The 19,491-nt window shown below is 45.9% G+C and overlaps 1 protein-coding gene across 1 annotated transcript in view; it reads right to left on the reverse strand.

Annotated features, from left to right (window-relative positions):
• The window catches only part of MAP3K15 (mitogen-activated protein kinase kinase kinase 15), a 123,095-nt gene extending 105,907 nt beyond the window's left edge, over nt 1-17,188 (reverse strand). Inside the window, exon 1 of the mRNA XM_042975280.1 lies at nt 16,627-17,188. Coding sequence (XP_042831214.1) covers nt 16,627-16,975 — 349 coding nt within the window. The 5' untranslated portion in view covers nt 16,976-17,188. The remainder of the gene's footprint in view (nt 1-16,626) is intronic.
• Nucleotides 17,189-19,491: the final 2,303 nt, after the last annotated feature.

The raw sequence follows: 19,491 nt of genomic DNA on the forward strand, positions 1-19,491 counted from the left end.
GCTTTCCAAGATCTTATTTTTTTAATGACCAAAAAAAAAAAAATAGGGGTGCCTGTGTGGCTCAGTCAGTTAAGTGGCTGACTCATGATTTCGGCTCAGGTCATGATCTCACAGTTCATGGTTCGACCCCCGCATTAGGCTCTGTGCTGTCAGCGGAGACTGCTTGGGATTCTCTCTTTCCTCTCTTTCTACTCCTTCCCTGCTTGTGTGCACTATCAGAATAAAACAAAAATAAAAAAAGAATGACCAAAAGATAAATGTGTGTAACTTTGTAAGTGTGATTGAGATGTGCTGACTACCAGTTTTCTTCAAAGAAACATGTCAAATATAAGCAAGGTGTGAGGTGAATGGACTCACCGGGCTTCATTTAAAAACATTTTTTTAATGTTTATTTTTGAGAGAGAGAGAGAGAGAGAGAGAGAGAGAGAGAATGAGCAGAAGACAAGCAGAGAGAGAGAGAGGGAGACATGGAATCCGAAGCAGGCTCCAGGCTCTGAGCCGCCAGCGCAGAGCCCAACGCGGGGCTCGAACCTACAAACCGTGAGATCATGACCTGAGCCGAAGTCTGACGCTTAAGCGACTGAGCCACCCAGGTGCCCCTACCGGGCATCATCTTAGGCCACTTGCAATGAACTATCCGTAAGAGAGAAGGCAGCATGATTTAAGTCAGTGAGCGTTCACATACTGACGTTGTTCCTCCGGCTACCAAGGACAACAACGGCACCCTACCATTCGCTCGGCACTTGAAACGGTGTGCCAGCGTCCACACCCGAGATGGTACACGTCACAGCTCCCCCTCTGGGTTCCCTGGCAGCTTTTAAACATGCCACCTAAATATTTTCATCTTCATCACCTGAATGTTCTCTGCAGCTTCCTTCAGCCCTTTTATAAAAGGATCTGCTTTAACAGAACGCTCTCTGGCAAACAGTTTTTGAGACCATTTCTTAAAAGCTTTTTCTGACCAGCAGATAATGACTTCTCCTTCTAAAAGGTCTGGGTCATTATGTCGCCTTCAAGATGTGTGCAATTTCAGAGATGAGTAGAGCCTGAAGCACAGGTACCACATGGCACACACTGTGAAGAGGGTACCGCTGAGCTTTTCTGTCAGAGTGACAAAACTGTAGGAAATGGCCGCTGCCTTCCTTAATTTGTTCTCTACTTGTCTCGCTAAAATGACCGCCAGTCAACACAGGAGGACCCATGGCTTTTACATCCACTTCCAAGGTAACATCCCCCTTTTTCCTGACCAAATCAACTGCTCTTTCAAGATCAACCCTAGGTACCAGGGCTTCTGCCTGACCACAGATTTCACCCATTCTGTGCTCCAAGCTTCCTCAGTGGTGTCCACCTCACAGCCTACGGAGGGGAACACAGTTCATTTGGCAATGGTGATGGGAACTCACTGCTGGATATAGGGCCATTTTTCTTTGTCCTCATCCCATCTAATCCCCCCACACACATGCCAATATCCTTTTTCCTAGGAGGTTCTTTGAGAATCCATGTCCAGAGTTCCTGGTTTGCACCAAGTATGCCTCACTAGCCACGGACTTTACAAAAATTACTTAGCAAGGACAAGTACTGTGAATGCAGGATTTTCATTTTCAGGAAAGACAACACATTTTTTTAGGGAACCCATCCAACAAGTCTTAAAACTTCAGCCTTGGGAGACCCAAGGACAATCCAAGGGTCATTCTCAACATCGAAACGGTCTTTGCTTGCGGCTCACAACCAAAATATTTGGAGGGCTACGCTGGAGACCCAACAAGAACCTTTATGATATCAACCATTTCCACCATCTCGTGTTTCACTTCTTTTGCTCCCAATCTTACCATACAGAGCCTCTCATACAGACAAAACTGGTCTGATACAACGAAGCTGGCCTTGAGGATATTTTTGCTTATTAAGTTGATCATTAAGATGCAGAGATATTACATTCTGCCTACTAAGGCTTCATGACAAAACATCTCAAAATGTAATGGTCCAAGTTTAAGTTCTGGTTCCAAGTCAGATGGAGTAGACATTCCAGCTTGTCTCTCCCTGAATGCATCTATAAAAACTAGACAGAATGGATTGAATAGGTATTTAGGAATATGAAAAGCAAGCCAACTGGAGAAGACCCAATTCCAAAGTACCACCAAACCAAAAGCAAGTGGCCCATATTCTCCCAGTCTTCCCTAGCTGGGACTAAAGGCAGCCTGAAACCCCAAAATGGGTGCTGGGTGTGGATGCAGAGAGCGCCAGGAGAGCCCTGTAGTTGTGGCTCAGAAAGCAGGAAAGGGGACTTCTAATGCTCAGAGAGAGGGAAGGCAGTTCTCCACTTTTTTCTCTGTTCCCTTGCATCCCCCAGACCCTCGCAAGCCCACAGTGATGCCAGCACAGACAGCAGGTGGCAATGGGGTCTACAGGTGCCTGGACCTCTGAGATGGGGCAATCTTCTGCTCTAACTGGAGGAGCTGTGGTCTCAAGGTGGGGGGGGGGGGCAGCAGTGAATCCCTGCCTTTTTCTCTCTCTGAACTCCTGGCCTCAAACATGGGCAGTGGTGGAAATGTGAGGCTGAGTGGGTTAACTAAAGCCCCAGTCTTCTGGCCACAAGACCAAAAGGGGAGTTCCAGTAAATCACAAAGTGCAAAGCCATGCAGCACTGAAAAGGCTTTGAAATCAGAAATGGAACCACAACTGAAACTGAACTTGACAGCCTAAAACCACCAGGCTGACCACCTGTTAGAGCAACAATACCAACAGACTTTACAAGATATATGCAAGGCCTAGAATCTCATGATAGGATTTCAAAAGGTTCAGGGTACAATCCAAAATCACTTGGCATTCAAAGAAGCAGAAAAGTTTCAAACTCACATAGGAACAGACAATCAATGCACTCCAATGACAAGATGACAGATATCAGAATTACCTTACAATGACTTTAAAGCAATTATTATAAAAGTTCTCCAAGAAGTTAAGGGCAGACACTTCTGAAAAGAATGGAAAAAGTAGAAAGTGTCCACATAAAGAGAAGAACCATATGGAAATCTTAGGGATGAAAAGTATAATAACCAAAATAGAAAACTTACCAGACGGGCCCACAAGAAGAATGGACATGACGGGCGGAAGGGGATGGGGGGGGGGGGGGGGTCAGTGAAATTAACAATAGTGCAGTATAAATGATCCAATATGAACAACAGACAGAAAACAAAGAGTTTGTGCCCAAACATAGAAGGTTCTAGAAATTAAGACACTCTCCCAAAGGCCCGTAAACCAATAGGTAAAAAGCACCAGGAAGGATCATGAATAAATAGCTCTCAGAAACAAGGGTGATGTGCTCAACTACACTCAGAATAAGGGAATCACAAGCTAGAACTGAGATACTATCTCTCAACTAACAAATTACCAAGAGTCAAAAGACTAGCAGACTATTTTTGCAGGTGCATTTATTCTTTAATACACAAATGCCGCTTTTGGGTACCTAACCACAAATATACTTATATTATATAGCACATATACAAAATTACCCATTGCAGCTTAGTAGCAACAACAACAACAAAAAAAACCATATATCCAAGTATCCTTTAAAGAGGAACTGGTAAAATACACAAGATCCATTTACCCAATCATGTACTCTCCAGCTATAAAAAAGAAGAAGGTAGGTTCCCATATTCTGATTTGGAAAGTTGTTCAGGCTCGACTGTTAATGGAAAAATACAAGGTGCATAACAGTGTATTTGGTCTGGTACCTTTTGACTAAGAAAGGGAGAATAAGAATGTACATTCATATGTGCTTATATTTACATAGCAGAAGTTGTCAAACTTTTTCCTGTAAAGGACCAGAAAGTAAATATTTTTGGCTTTGTAGCCTCACAGTCTCTACCACTGCATAGATGAATGGATGTGTTCCAATAAAGCTTTATTTACAATATGAAGGCAGCCAGCTTGCAGGTGGCAGCATGCTGACAACTGATATAAACACTATACGGATAAATAAAAAACTAAAAAAAAAAAAAAACAGGGGAAACAGTGCAGATGGGATAAAAGAAAAAAATAAACTGGACTTCATCAAAATTTAAAAAAAAAATGTGCATTAGAGAACAGCACCGAGAAAGTTAAAAGATAAATCACAGAATCAGACAAAAAATTTGCAAATCACATACTTAACAAGGGATTTGTCTCCAGAACATGTATAGAATTCTTACAACTCAATAGTAAGAGGACAAATAACTAAAAATAAGTGGGCAAACGATTTGAATAGACATATCTCCAAAGAAGGTATACAAATGGCCAACAAACACAAGAAAAGACAGTCAACATCCTTCATGATCAGGGAAATACAAATAAAAAGCCACAATGAGTTACCACTTAAAGCCCACTAGGACAGCTGTAATAAACAGACCATAACCAGTGCTAATGAGGATTCGGTGTGACTGGAACACTCGCACACTGCTGGTGGGAATGTAAAATGTATAGCGGCTTTGGAAAACAGTTGTTTTTTGAAAAGCGGTTCCTGAAAAGGTTAAATATAAGGTGGATATAACCCAAGAGCCCACTGATGGATAAAATGGATACAACAAAATAAGGCGTATCCCTACAATGGAATATTATTCAACCTGAAAAAGGAAGGAAATCCTGACACATGCTCCAATATGGATGAACCCTGCAGGCATTATGTTAAATGAAATAAGTCAATCACAAAAAACAAATACTGCAGGATTCCATTTACAAGAGGTGTCCACGGTAGTCAAGTCATACAAACAGAAAGCTGGGTGGTGGCTGCCAGGAATGGAGGGGAGGGGGAAACTCAGAGTCATTTAATGGGTGCAATTTCCATTTTACAAGATGGGAAACTTCTGGAGATTGGTTGCACAAGGTGAATGTACTGAACACTACTGAACTGTACGCTTGGAAATAGCTAAGATGGCAAATTTTATATTATGTGGCTTTTTAGCACAAAAAAAAATTTTTTTTAATGTTTATTTATTTTTGAGAGAGAGAGCGCATGCAAGCGAGGGAGGGGTCGGGGGGGGGAGGGGACAGACGATCCCAAGCGGGCTCCACGCTGACAGCAGTGAACCTGATGCAGGGCTCGAACCCACAAACCGAGAATCATGACCTGAGCCGAAGTTAGATGCTCAGTCACCCAGGGGCCTCTCACAATCAATATATATATATTTTTTAAAGAAGGTTAAATATAGAGTTACCTTATGACCCAGAAATCCCACTCCTGGGTACATACTCAAGAGAAATGCAAACAAATCTCCACACAAAAAGTTATAGTGTTATTCACAATAGCCAAAATTAGAAAACAAGCCCAATATCCATCAGGTAAAAACAACATGGTCTATCCATACAGAATTTCATTCAGCAACAACAAAGGAATAAAGTCCAGATACAAGCCACAACAAGGATGAATCATGGACACATGGTAAGTGAAAAGAAGCCAGCCGCAGAAGACCACATTTTACACAATGACATCTATATGAATAAGCAAATCTAGAGAGGTAGAAAGTAATGGCCGCCTGGGGGCGTGGCTAGGTGGCTGGAGTGGGTAATGATTACTAATGGGTACAGGGTTCTTTTCGGGGGGACAAAGTGGCCTGAGATCAAGACTGCGGCGATGGCTGCATGATTCCATACACACACCAACCACCACTGAACTGTACATTTGCAGTGGATGAATTACTTTTCAATAGAGCTGGGGTTTTTTTTTTAAGTGGAATATTCTTAGCAGCAATTGGAACAAACCGGAAACTACCCAAATGTTCAACAATAGAAAACATAAACTGTGGTATATCCTTACAAGGCAACAGTACGTAGAAATGAAAATGAACAAATTATTGCTGTATTAATGAGAGAGGAATCCCACAAACATAATGGTGAATGAAAGGAGCCAGACACTAAAAGGAAATTGTATTATTCCATTTATAAAAAGAGAGAGAAGCAAAGCAAGAAACACTCTTGGCTACAGAGAACACGCTGGTGGTTACCGGGGGGGGGGGGGGGGGGGGCAGGGTAAATAGGTGATGGGGACTGAGGAGGGCACTGTTGTGAGCACCGCGTTATACGGAAGTGTTTAATCACTATACCGTGCACCTGAAACTAATATTGCACTGTATGTTAACTAGACTGAAATGAAAATTAAAACTTTAAAAAGAAAAGAAAGTACAGAAACAGGAAAACTAATGTATGCTGAGACTTGGCCAGGCTGGAAAACAGAAGCAAGCTCACTCTGGGGTGCTACTGGCGTTCACTTTTTTGATCCCAGGGCAGAATTACACAGCACGTATAGCTTATGAAAGCTCACAGAGCAGTACACTTAAGAATGTGCCCTTTTCTATATAAATATTCTTTACCTCAATAAAAAGAAAAAAGAAAAAACATCAAAGCAGGGTTTTGTGCCTTTTTCTCACTTCCATTCTCGAACACAGGACCAGGAATGGAGTTAGGATTAAATCTCCAGCGTTAAAACTTTGGGAAAAAATGTGTTTTACCCAATTGCAGGAGTATAATGTGACCTTACTACATAATGATTGTCCAAAGGGTTTGATCCCTGAGTCTTTACTATTCCACAAAGCATATTTCCTTCCATAGCGAGGTTCCGGTCTATTTGTTGGTAGGAGGAAAGGGAGGCACAGGGGACTGACATTTGTTGAGCACTTACGAGACTGAGTTCAGGGCACTGTGGCTGAATCTCTACCTAGTAGAGATTTTCTTTTTAATGAGGCTCAGAGATGTTAAGTAGGTTATCCAGGGTCACACAGCCAATAAATGACACGGCAAAAATAGAAACCTGATCGGGGCGCCTGGGTGGCTCAGTCGGTTAAGCGTCCGACTTCAGCTCGGGTCACGATCTCACGGTCCGTGAGTTCGAGCCCCATGTCCGGCTCTGTGCTGACAGCTCAGAGCCTGGAGCCTGTTTCAGATTCTGTGTCTCCCTCTCTCTCTGACCCTCCCCCGTTCATGCTCTGTCTCTCTCTGTCTCAAAAATAAATAAACGTTAAAAAAAAAAAAAATTAAAAAAAAAAAAAAAAGAAACCTGATCTGCAAAGCCAAGGTTTTTTCCCCTCTGCCATTTGTATTAACAAGGTTAGCGGGACACAATGATGGAACACGTGTTGGTACAGTCTCGTCACAGATCTGTATTGGTGGTGTTTATTCCAAAAAGCAGAAAGGCAATGTACCTGAAGGATCACCTGCACTTCCTACGCTCTCCTGGATGGTAAGGTGAAAGGGAGGCAGCCGTGGTTCTGGCAACTAGACTCAAAGCGCCTGGAAAATTCATCTGGGGCAAGACCCTTCTCTCAGGTGCTTGAGACAAGGTGTCAGGCATGGTCTATCACAAGTCACTTCATTTGAGATCAGTTATAGACGTCAGTGTAAAAGCTAAAACTGCCAAGCATTCAGAAGAACACATCAAAGTGTATGTGTACAACCGCAACCCGGAAGGAGACAAAGATTTCTCAGAGAGGACACAGAAGGCAACCTAAACAGAAAAATAGCCTCAATGAGACTTCATCAGAATTAAAATTCTCTGCTCATCCAAAGTCCCAAGTAGATGAATAAGCAAACCATAGTCTGGGAGCAAATGTTCACAAAATATACTTCTGACAAAGCCCTTGAATCCAGAATATATAAGGAAGTCTTCTAATTCAATAGTAAGAGGACAGCCCAATTAAATGGATAAATGGTCTCAACAGACACCCCACAAAGGAAGCTATCTGCCTGCCCAAAAAGCACATAAAAAGGTGCTCAACGTCATCAGTCATCAAAGAAAGGTGAATTAAAACCATAATGAGAAACCACTATACCCCCACTAGCAAGGCCAAAGTTGAAGAGCTCAATAATACAAAGTGTCGGCGAGGACGTTAAACTACTACAACTCTTGTGCATCGTTGCCAGGAACATAAATAGTACAGTCAGTTGGGAGAAAGGTATGGAAGGTCCTTATACAGGTTCACATACAGCCATTCTGCTGTGGGGTATATACCCAAGAGGAATGAAAACATTTGCTCACAAAAAAGACCTACACACAAATGTTCATAGCAGTTTTATTTGTAATAGCCCCAAACTGGGAACAACCCACATGTCCTTCAACAGGAGAATAACTACACCAACTGTGGTATATCCACACAATTCAACAGTACTCAGCACGAATACGGAGCAAACGATGGGTACACGCAACAGTAAACGTCAATCTCAAAAACATCATGCTGAGCCAAGGAAGCCAGACAATGAGGAGTACTGCATGAGCCCATTTATACAAAACTCCAGAGAAGTCAAATCTGCTTGGTAGTGACAGCACCTCCGTCACTCCTCGGTGCCAGGAACGGGAAGAGAGAGGGGAATGAGCAGGAAGGGACATGAGGGAACTTCCTGGACAGATGGAAATTCTATCGTGATAGGATCTATTTACAGGGATTTAGTCAGTGGAGATTTGTGTACTTTGATGCATATACATTTCACGTTAAAAATGTACAAGAGGGGGGTGCCTGGGTGGCTCAGTTAGTTAAGTGTCCGACTTCGGCTCAGGTCATGATCTCACTGTTGGTGAGTTTGAGCCCCACGGTGGGCTCTATGCTGGTGGCTTGGAGCCTGGAGCCTGCTTCACGTTGTGTGTGTCTCCCTCTCTCTCTCTGCCCCTCCCCCACTCACATTCTGTCTCTCTCTCTCAAAAATAAACTTTAAAAAAGAAAAAAAGTTTAAGAGTAGGGGGCACCTGGGTCGCTCAGTTGGTGAAGCGTCTGACTTCAGCTCAGGTCATGATGTCACCGTTTGTGAGTTCATGCCCTGAGGCAGGCTCTCTGCTGTCAGCACAGGGTCTGCCTCTGTCCCCCTCTCTCTCTCTGCCCCTCCCCTGCTCATGCTCGTGTGCTCTCCCTCCCGCTCTCTCAAAAATAAACATTTTTAAAAAAAAGTCTGAGTGTAATAATCAAGTGTGGAGCAGGGGGTACATAAAGAACAAATAAAGACAGCAGAAAGTTCATCATCGTTGAAGCTGGTAACGTACATGCTTGAAATTTTCCATAATAAAAATTTAAGAAAAAATTCATCTACATCTAATGCGCCTGCTCTCTCCTACTGCCACCCCTGTCCAATTCTGCCTGGCGCCCGGGCTGCTTCCCACAGACCCAGATTCTCCAGTGAACTCTGCTTCCTGCTGAGGTCCACAGCTCAACTCCTTCCTGCGCTGCACCTCCTACCACCAATCAAGCCCCAACGACCACCAGGCATTTTGGCCAAGCCCTGTCACACCCAACAGCCCGAAAGCTGGGAAGGTATGGAGGGGGGCGGTGTTTGGGGGGGATGGAAACCAGACGTTTTCTAGCAGGCTCTTCAGGAGTTCACCCCTCCTCCACAGAGGTTATTTGAACAGGATTTAAACAGCTCCTATCTCAAAGCCTGATACACAGAGTCTTGGAACAATAGTTTATGGCTTGCATTCCAAAAATCTATTTGTAAGCTGGCTGCTGGGAACCCCAAACACCTTCTGCCCCAGTAACAGAGAGCCAGCAGTGTAGCAGGCCAGCCCAGGAGTATTTATCTACCCCAAACACACTCAAGGCTCAATCAGCACAGCTGCAAGGAAATGCTGCAGGTGCAACCTTCTTTCACTCGGCCCACGTGACTAAGCATGGAGGAAAGTTGCAGGTTCAATGCCGAGTCAGTAGCAGTAAGAGCAGCCAGAAAGGAAAGAGGCTCCGCGAATGGCCCTCGAGGGCAAGCCAGAAGCCAGGTCCAGCCGAAGACAGCCGAGGTCCAGCCAGGCACTCACGCAGCCTTGTCCTTGGGAGTAAAGCCACTGTGGCCTGGGCAAGCCACGTCACTGTCTCCAGCAGGGAGAAAAGAGGCTTCTGATAACCCCATCGTGAATCTCCCACTGCACTTGTTTAATATAAAATTATTTATATTACAAAAAATATACACTGTAGAAAATGTGGACAAATAAAAAGAACCAGTATCCCCAGAACACAATTCAAACCACTCTTTCCATTCCGGTGTCTCCAGAGTGAGTGGTTCTGGTCTCTTCTATTTGATCCGTACCACTCAGGAGAAAGGTTCAGATCCAGAGGTGCGTCATTAGGATGGATCTTATTTCCTAATAAAAGTGACAACTGCACTGTATCTATGCCTGGCCACCATATTCAACATGGCTTTTACAGGAAGCCACATTCTGATTTCTTTTTGAGGGTACCAAATAAGTTGTGCTTCATCTCAACAGGAGAAACCAAGTGTCATCGGTGTCCACTGAGAGTTATTCTAAAAAAGAACCAGAGAGATATTCCTAGGAAGCACTCCAAGAGTAGCAAAGAAAACCGCATCTGGCTGCCTATGGGTGACGAGTTCAAGGTCTCACAGAAGATCAATCATTAAATCAGTAATCGTTTAATCACAACTGTGTCACTCACTAGGAATGAAGACCTCGGTGTGCTCAAAGCTGACAGAGAGAGGGTAAGGGTGAGGAATCTGTCAAGGCTTCCTTGAAGAAAGGAGATGTGAAGGCTGAGGACGTAAGAGACCAAGCAAGACTGCAGGGTGGTGGAGGGTGCCAGGGGACAGTGGTGTCCAAGCAGATGACATGGGGTGGAACACACCAAGACCGGCCCAACCTTAAGAGACCAGGGACAAAGGTGTTAACAGCACCCTGGCTGAGAGAAGATAATGCCTGTACCAAGGTGGCAGAGGCACACAGAGTGACATCCAGCAGATCCGAGAACTATTTTGGAAGCAATAGGCCGGATTCGTCCATGACCGAGAAGGTGGGGCCAAGACTGACTCCCAGTTGACGATTTCACTGATCAGTGTTTACTTAAGAGAAGGCAACAGTTTAAGGAACTACTGCCCTTATATTCTACTGGAAATCGATTTGGCCAGTCGCCTGACCAGGTAGAGATGCCACGCAAAGTACACATTCTACAACCATTAAACCCACGCCTGTCTTCCGTAGAACCTTTTGCATTTTCCACAGTGATGAGGAGAGTATGCACCTGATTACAAGAAGGCCTAAGGCATCCTCAAGGCTCTCTCTTGAGTAGAAGCCAAAACACCTGTGGACTAAGTCCACGAAAGCCGAGGGATGCATTCAGGCGTTTCTAGCACAATGCGTGGCAAACTGGATTAGTCGGGGTAACCTAGGCCAGGGTGCCACGAGACAAGTCCCCAGTTCAGTGGCTTAACAGCCATCTTGAACACATGACCTTTGAGTTTGCCATAACAGAGGCAGAGACAGACGGAGGAGGCACACTAACTTCTCTTTCGAAGTGATACGTGTTGGCGTTGTTCACATTTCACAGGCCAGTACTAACCACAAGGGCCCAGCTGACCGCAAGGGAGGTCCGGAACTGTGGAAGAGTATACAGAAGCTGGCAGGGCCTGGTCTTTATCACCAAGCTGATAAAGAATCCACAAGTAACATCACAGATGGAGAGGCTAGACACAACCCACACAAAGGGCAGCAAAAGGGACTACAGCTGGCTTTACGTTAAACCGTTACATATCCTATCTCGGCAGAAGCACAATATCACTGTCAGCTTCGAAAATAACAGAATCACTGCATTATCAGTTAATACAAAAGGCAAAAATAACCTGGCCTCCAAAACCAGTGAAACCAAGGAAAAAAGCCAGAACGTGTCCTCCCACCACTGGTATTAACCTGATGGTCCAAGCATCTCAATTCTATTTTCTTCACTCATGGCAGCACAGCGTGGGGCCCCACGGTCACGAACGGGGACGATCCATTACTTGAGGTGATACGCAGTCGGACTTCCTCTTGGAAAGGCATACCTTGGAGACAACTTCCTAGCAGCTGCGCTAGGTTTTCATAACCCAAGTTGCACTCTTACCACGGTAACAAACACCCCCCACACCAAATCTTAGTAGCCTGACCAAATAAAAGCTTCTCTCTTGCTTATGCGAACTCCTAAGTAAACATTCCAGCTCCAACAGGGATCCTTCCAAGAGTGGTTCAGGGATCTGGGGGCCTTCCATTGTGCACCGCTGCCATCGTCTACCCTGAGCCTCTAAGGTTCCCGTGGGGACCACAGGAAGGGGACACAAGGTATGGGAAGGAATACTCGCTATGCTAACACCTGGGCCCAGAAGTGACAGATGCCACTTGTAATTCCATTTCATCGGCCAGAACTAGTTACACATCCCAAGACTCAAAGGGCTGGAAAATGTAGCCCCCACTTCCCAGCAACAACTAGGAGCGTGAATCCCTGGTCACCCAACAATCTCTGCCACGCTTGGTATCCTCCGAATGACTCTGTATGAGCCAGCCAGAAAAGGGGTGTCATCCGGATAGAGCAAAGTCAAACAGCTCGTCTGTCCTGGCCTTGGTCTTCTGAATCGATGTTCAGGAAGCGCAAAGACTTCTTGCCGTAGGTGGCAATAGCTCACAACGTGTAAAATCACCATGAAAGTAACTGAAGACAAAATCCTCAGAAGCTGGGCCTGTGGGGCAGAAAAGTACCAACTAAATGAGGTTCAGAGAGGAGCCAAGTTAGGCAGAGCCAAACCCAACAGCAGTGGGAAGAGAACTTGTGCCCCGGGGCAGGCTCGATCAAAGGGGCTGCTGTCATTAGAGCAGTTACTAGCTAACTCACCATGGAGGCTCTAACTTAGATTGGTCATTAACCACCTGGTTTACCTGGAGAGTAAACCTCCATCAAAAATACGGTGCACTCCTAGGAGATCGATGTATTCTACTGAACCAGATCTCAGGTTAAGATCAGATACCGCAGTAAGCGGATTCAACTACAGAGTCCAGGAGAATAGAATTTCCAGGTCAAAATGTGCGGGAAAGCAGGAGACAGAGTTACACAGATTTCCTTCTTGAAGGAACTCTTGGTTTCTAATATGTTCACAAGCACGGAGAACCTCCAAGAGGGAGACACAGCACGAGCCTGAGAAGGAGAAAAGGCTGCTGCGTGTAAATACACTCCACACACAAGAGAAGGACCTCAAGCCATAACTATGAATTCTGTTCAAGTAGATAAATGGGCACTTAGACAAAAGGAGTCAAGGCATATCCAGAAGGGGTTTCTTTTAGAGAAAAAAGAGAACACCTGTTTTGTTCTCCCAATACTAGAAGTAACTGAGTGATCGGCCCTCAAAGAATTCAATAGTTCTACTAAATTCAAGACTCCCAACTTTGAAGATGGACGACAGATGCTCAAAAAAATAAAACAAATTAGTCCTTCTATGGACCAAAGGCACATAGGGATGACCACCACCTCCGCTCAAAGTGAACAGGATGTTTTTCAAAAAAACAAAAATTTAACCATGAAATTACCATATACCACAGAAAGTGAAAGAAGAAACGAACAAGTATTCAGACACCCACGGTCATCACAGAAATATCTAGAATACCCTAAAGGTGGAAACAACCCAAAGCCCATCTGCAGATGAGGGATTCACATAACGTGGTGTATGCAATCGCTGGAGTATTCGGTAGCCTTAAAAGACGCTCTGGTATGTGCTACAGCACGGAGGAACCTTGAAGATGTTATGCTAAGTGAAATAAGCCAGACACAAAAAGACAAATACTGTATGATTCCAGTTCTATGAAATCTCTAGAACAGGCCAATTCACAGAGACAGAAAGTAGAACAGTGGTTACCAGGAGCTAGGGGGCACGGGGAGGACAAGTTACTATTTAAGGGGAGCAGAGTTATTGTACGAGCTGGTAAAAAAGTTCTCTGTAGATGGCCGCACAAGAGCATGAACGTACCTAATGCCAATGAAATGCACACTTAAAAATGATTAAATGGCAAATTTTATGTTACGGAGATCTTATGATTTGTTTTTTACAGTACTCATGGCCATGGCGGTGTTTTTCCCCACAGCATCACCTGTCCTTGCCTGGGATGAAGGCCTGCCTGGGGCTCTCTCATATCCCACCAAATCACCCAGGCACTGGTGATCTGGAACCTCTGATCCAGTCCCACACAGGACCACATAAAACTGCACCAGGAGTAGGAAAACCCAACCCAACCCGGTTTCGCCTTGCTATGGGAGCAAGAGGCCGGAAGTGTTCACACTTCACACCTACCAGCCTCCCTAAAAAACATCTGGGACAGCTCCATTGGTCCCCTCCCCACAAACATTTTTCTAGAACAGCACTGTCCATATGGGACCTCCTGCGATGAGGAAAATGCTCTCTTCACAGTGCCTGTTGAGCACTTGAAATACACCTGGTATCCACAAGGAACTGACTTTTACTGCATTTAAACTCATTTAAATGTAAACTGCCACCTGTGGCTAGAGGCTACCTGTTGGACAGCGTGCTTACAGAACTTCTACAAAGAAACCAAAGTGAAAGATGTGTATGATTTTTGGTGGAGATATCAAAAGTCTGAGTGGTAGAGATGAGGAAGCCAGGAGAGGTGAGTGAGGGGGCTGTCCGTTTAATCCATAAACCCACTTAGTGGAGTGGCATACATCCTTTGTCAAACCTGTAAAAAGAATTTATTGCTATATTTATATATATATTTACATGTAAGTTATATTTATATAGCTTACATGTTCTATTTACATATATTTATATAACTTATATAAATATGTTATATTCACATATATTTGTTATATATCAATGTTATATTCATATATACTTATATTTATACACAAATACGTAAGTTATATTTATAAGTTGTAATGATGTGCTGAGAAACGACTTAGTCAAGACCAAGCCAAGGTTGGGGCATCCAGGTGGCTCAGCCGGTTGAGTGTCCATCCAGCTCTTGTTTTCAGCTCAGGTCATGATCTCAGTTTGTAGGATCGAGCCCTGCGTCGGAGTCTGTACTGACATCTTGGAGCATGCCTGGGTTTCTCTCCCTCTCCCTTCCTCCCTCCGCCCCTCCCCTACTCATGCCGTCTTTGTCTCTCTCAAAATAAATAAACTTTTAAAAAAAGACAAGGAGCGCCTGGGTGGCTCGCTCGGTTGAGCATCTGACTTCGGCTCGGGTCATGATCTCACGGTTCGTGAGTTTGAGCCCCACGTCAGGCGCTGGGCTGACAGCTCGGAGCCTGGAGCCTGCTTTGGATTCTGTGTCTCCCTCTCTCTGCCCCTCCCCTGCTCATGCACTGTCTCTCTTTCTCTCTCTCAAAAATAAACACTAAAAAAATTTTTTTTAAAAAGATGAAGCCAAGGTCAACCAAAGGAAGCGCATGATGCAGAAAATTCTAGGGAATCAGGACCCGGAGCAAGAGAAGGCAATGTGCCTGTTGTGTAGATCTGGAATCGAAAGCCAAAGAGTTTCTGACTGACTTCACTTTCACACCCACCCAGAAGGGGTCCTGTTGGTAGATGAAGGCTTGTCACAGACACAGACACACACACACACCACCCCCCCCGAATAAAGCCGCTGCACACTGATCTTCAGAGCTGGCACCAGCACGCAGGAGGCTACAGCTGTGCTGAGTGGCTAAAGGAACATTTACCCTTTCAGAGAAGAGTCTGTTCAAACTCCAGTTTCGGAGGAGAATGAACAGAAGGCAAGAAAACTGAGTGGTTCTGGGTGAAGTGGGCTCCTGAGCACTTTTCTAAAAAGACGTTGTGCTGAAGAGTACACTCTGAGAGGTCAGAAACGTCAAGAGAGTGTCTTCAATGGGCTCAGGGGCCACTTTATTTGAACAAGCTTGACACCCCGCCCCCTGTTCCAGACGGGGAGGATTTGCTCTGCAGAAAACGGATCCCTGTTGCCTCTGGCAGAGAATGGATGGCACTACATCTGGCTGATTGCTTCAGCGTGGTGTGGCCAGCGTCTTAAATCCTCCCTGTACCTTCCGACATGCTTTTAGGTTTAGGGTAGGCACCGTTACCACCTTTTGATCAGTGAAGAAGCCAAGGCACAAGGACTCCCAGGTAATTACTGCACGATACCCAAGGCTTATTAATGTCACGCCAGTGCTTATTACAGTGAGCTCAGAGATCTAGGGCCCCATCCCAGCAACGGAGGAGACCCTGAGCCCCCAAATGCTTGTGCACCATGGGATAAAATAGATCTGTCACACACGTGGGAGAGCACAGCCCCACCGTCAAAGTGTGTTTGGGGGGCAGGAATTAGAGTACTAAAAAGAACACTGGGGCACTTCTAAGAGCACCTGTCCCTACACATATATACACACACTCAATTGTAACACACCAATTCCCCTTCTGGGCTGCAAAATGGAATCATCTGAGAAAGCATTAACAACTACTGAGGCCTCAGATTCTGGTATTCGTCTGGGATACAATCTGGGCATGGGGCGGGGTGGGGGTGGGGTGTAAAAGTTACCCAGGTGATTCTAATGTGTAGGTGGGGTTGGGGCCCACTCACTGCTATAAGGACAGGGCCAGAGGGAGGAAATAAAAACTGGATAACTGGTTGGGAGGAGGGCTTCGCATCATCCAGTTTATGGGCTGTTTGTTGGGTTAAGGGATGTTTAAGGAGACTGTAAAATAACGAAGCTAAATGCCAGTCGCTTCTGTTTTCCTATCTGTAAAAAGATACAATGCTACCTACTCTCCCCTCCCGAAAGGCAGGGCAGGCTGGTGGTTAAGTTAGGAGAAGCGGGGCTGGTGGGGGTGGCCAGGGCCATGGCGTGTGCCAGGGTAAGAAAAGCAGGCGGCGTGGGGTAAGGGCGAAGGGGGCATCTGCCTCACCGGCGTCGTAGAAGGCGTCGAGCACAGCTGTCTCCCCGAAGTCAAGCTCCCCGAAGGGTACGGAGGTGAAGTGGGCGCCCTCGGCCTCGCAGGCCCGCAGCAAGCACAGCCGCGCCCCCGCCTCGTGGCCGCCAGCCGCGCCGCCCTGGGGGCTCTCGCTGCGCACGTATACTGCCCGCAGAGCCCGCCGCGGCGCGTCCCCGTCCTCGCCCCCGCTGCCGCTCCCAGCGCCCTCGGCCGCCCCGTCGGGCTCCGCCGTGGCCTCGGCTCCCGGCGGCAGCGGGCACCGTGGCGACTCGGTCGCCACCCCAAGCGCCCCAGCGGGGAGAGTCCCGCCGCCGCTCTCCATGTGGCCGCCCTGCGCGCCTTGATCCCACCTCCGCGCGTGCGGCTAAAGGCCGCAAGCAGTCCCGGCACCTGTTCCCGGGGGCGCGGGGCGGGACCCGGAAGAGCCCGCGCGCACCCGTGGCCCGGCGGCCCGCAGGTGAATGCAAGGCCCCCGGGCTGCAGACGGAAGCTCCAGCCCCGCAGCCCCCAAGCGCCCTTTGAAAGCTGGGGAGAAGGAGGCGGGGGCCTGGGACGTCAGGACGAGCGGAGGGCGCGGGGTGGGGGGGTGGGGGGGTGGGGGGTAGTTCTGGGAAGAGCGGCGGGGCAGGAGCTGGCAGGGCGCCCCCTGCCGCCTCCCCCGGGCAGCGCCCTGAGGAGGGCGGATTCGTCAATTTTAGGATCTTGTTGCCATCCCTCCAGCCTGACGGACATTAGGAGTCCCTTTTTTTTCCCCTCAAAACAATTTGAAGCTTTTCAAGCAGAGCAAAAACTCTTTCAAAGCGCCGGCTGGAGGTAAATATTCAATTTCAAGCTAAATACAGAGGTACTTTTCACTCAAAATTGAGATGAGAAGATGCTTATTTAAAACGCTTCTGATTCTGATAGATAGGTAAATAAATAACTCAATTTTGTACTCCTTGTCCCAGTTGCCAAGAGCATGGCCCTCCCTTAAAAATTTTTTTAATGTTTATTTTTATCTTTTTATTTTTAAAAATTTTTCTTCAATGGTTAGTTATTTTTGAGACAGAGACAGAGCATGAGCAGGGGAGGGGCAGAGAGAGAGGGAGACACAGAATCTGAAGCAAGCGCCAGGCTCTGAGCCTGATGTGGGGCTCGAACCCCTGAACGATGAGATCATGACCCGAGCTGAAGTCTCACACTTAACAGACTGAGCCACCCGGGCGCCCCTATTTTTTTTTTTTTTTTTTTTTTGAGAAAGGGGGAGGATCTGAAGCAGGCTCCAGGCTCTGAGCTGTCAGCACAGAGCCGGATGAGGGGCTCTCCACTCACCGACCCCGAGATCATGACCTGAGCCTAAGTGGGAAGCTTAACCTACGGAGTCATCCAGGCACCCCAAGAGCATGGCCCTCCTGAGCCCAGTCCTGCAGGGCTGCTCCTCCTTTCACTGTGACCTTGACAAAGCACCGGGATGCACCAGCAACAAATTTTCTATGCCCGGAAAATGGACTCCAAGTGGGATGCCTACCTGACCTATGAAATGCTGTGAACCCAAAGGGATCTTTACTCTGGACCTTCCCTGCCTCACAATTTTAGGCTCCAATATTAAATGTAGTATTACCACCACAGGTAGTACTTGTATTTAAAAGACAGGATGCCCTTGAGGCTGTCACAAGGTTTTGCGGTTTTGGTTTTTCATTTTTTTTTTAAAGTAGGCTTAATGCCCAAGGAGGGGCTTGAACTCATGACCCAGAGATCAAAGCCTGAGCTGAGATCAAGATTCCTCAGCTTAACCGACTGAGCCACCCAGGTGCCCTGGGTTTTCATTTTTAATACCAGTTTTATTGAGATATAATTCACAAACCATCCAATTCACCCATTTAAGTGGCTTTAGTATATTCACAGAGTTGAGCAGCTGTCACCACACTCAATTTTAGAACATTTTCATCACCTATCCCCCCCGCCCCACAAAACCCAGTATCCATTAGCAGTCACTCTCCACTCCCCCAACACCCTTCAGTCCTAAGCAATCACCAATCTACTTTCTCTCTCTATAGATTTACCTATTCTGGACATTTCATCTATATGGAATCATACAAAGTGTGGACAGAGGTCTTCATTTGTCTTGGATATATATCTAGGAGTGGATTTGTGGGTCATATGACAACTCCATGCTTAATTTTTGGATAAACTGTCACTATTTTCCAAAGTGGCTCCATCATTTCAATTCCCACCGACAGCATAGGAGGGTTCCGATTTCTCCACACTGTCACCAACAGTTGTTGTCTTTTGTCTTTTTGATTACAGCCATCCCAGTGGGTGTGAAGTGGTTGTAATTTTGATCTGCATTTGCACTGTGATGTTGTATTTGCATTGTGATTTTGATTTGCATTTCCCTGATGACCAGTGACGGTTAGCATCTTGTCACGTGCTTATTCGCTATTTGTGTAACTGCTTTGGAAAAATGTCTATTCAGATCTTTTGCTCATTTTTAAATTGGGTATTTGTCTTTATTATTGAGTTAAAAAGTTCTTTATATATTGTGGATCTAGGTCCCTTATCCAGATACGTGATTTACAAATATTTTCTCCCATTCTATGACTGGTCTTTTCACTTTCTTGATGGTATCCTTTGTAGTACATCACAAGCCATCTGACAAAAGCAGGATAGGACTTACCGTACAAAATCATGCTTTGGCTTCTCTTCTTGTTTCAGTAATGGCTTCCATTACTTCCATGAATGGCTTCCATTCAGTCCATGCCTCCACCCCACCCCCAAAAGAAAGCAGAAAGTGCTGGAATAAATCTTTAAAGAAATCCTGCCTTAATTCCAGTCCTGGTAAAAATTCGGAACTTCAAC

Source organism: Panthera tigris, chromosome X, assembly GCF_018350195.1.
Source record: "Panthera tigris isolate Pti1 chromosome X, P.tigris_Pti1_mat1.1, whole genome shotgun sequence".
In the NCBI taxonomy this organism is placed as follows: Eukaryota; Metazoa; Chordata; class Mammalia; order Carnivora; family Felidae; genus Panthera; species Panthera tigris.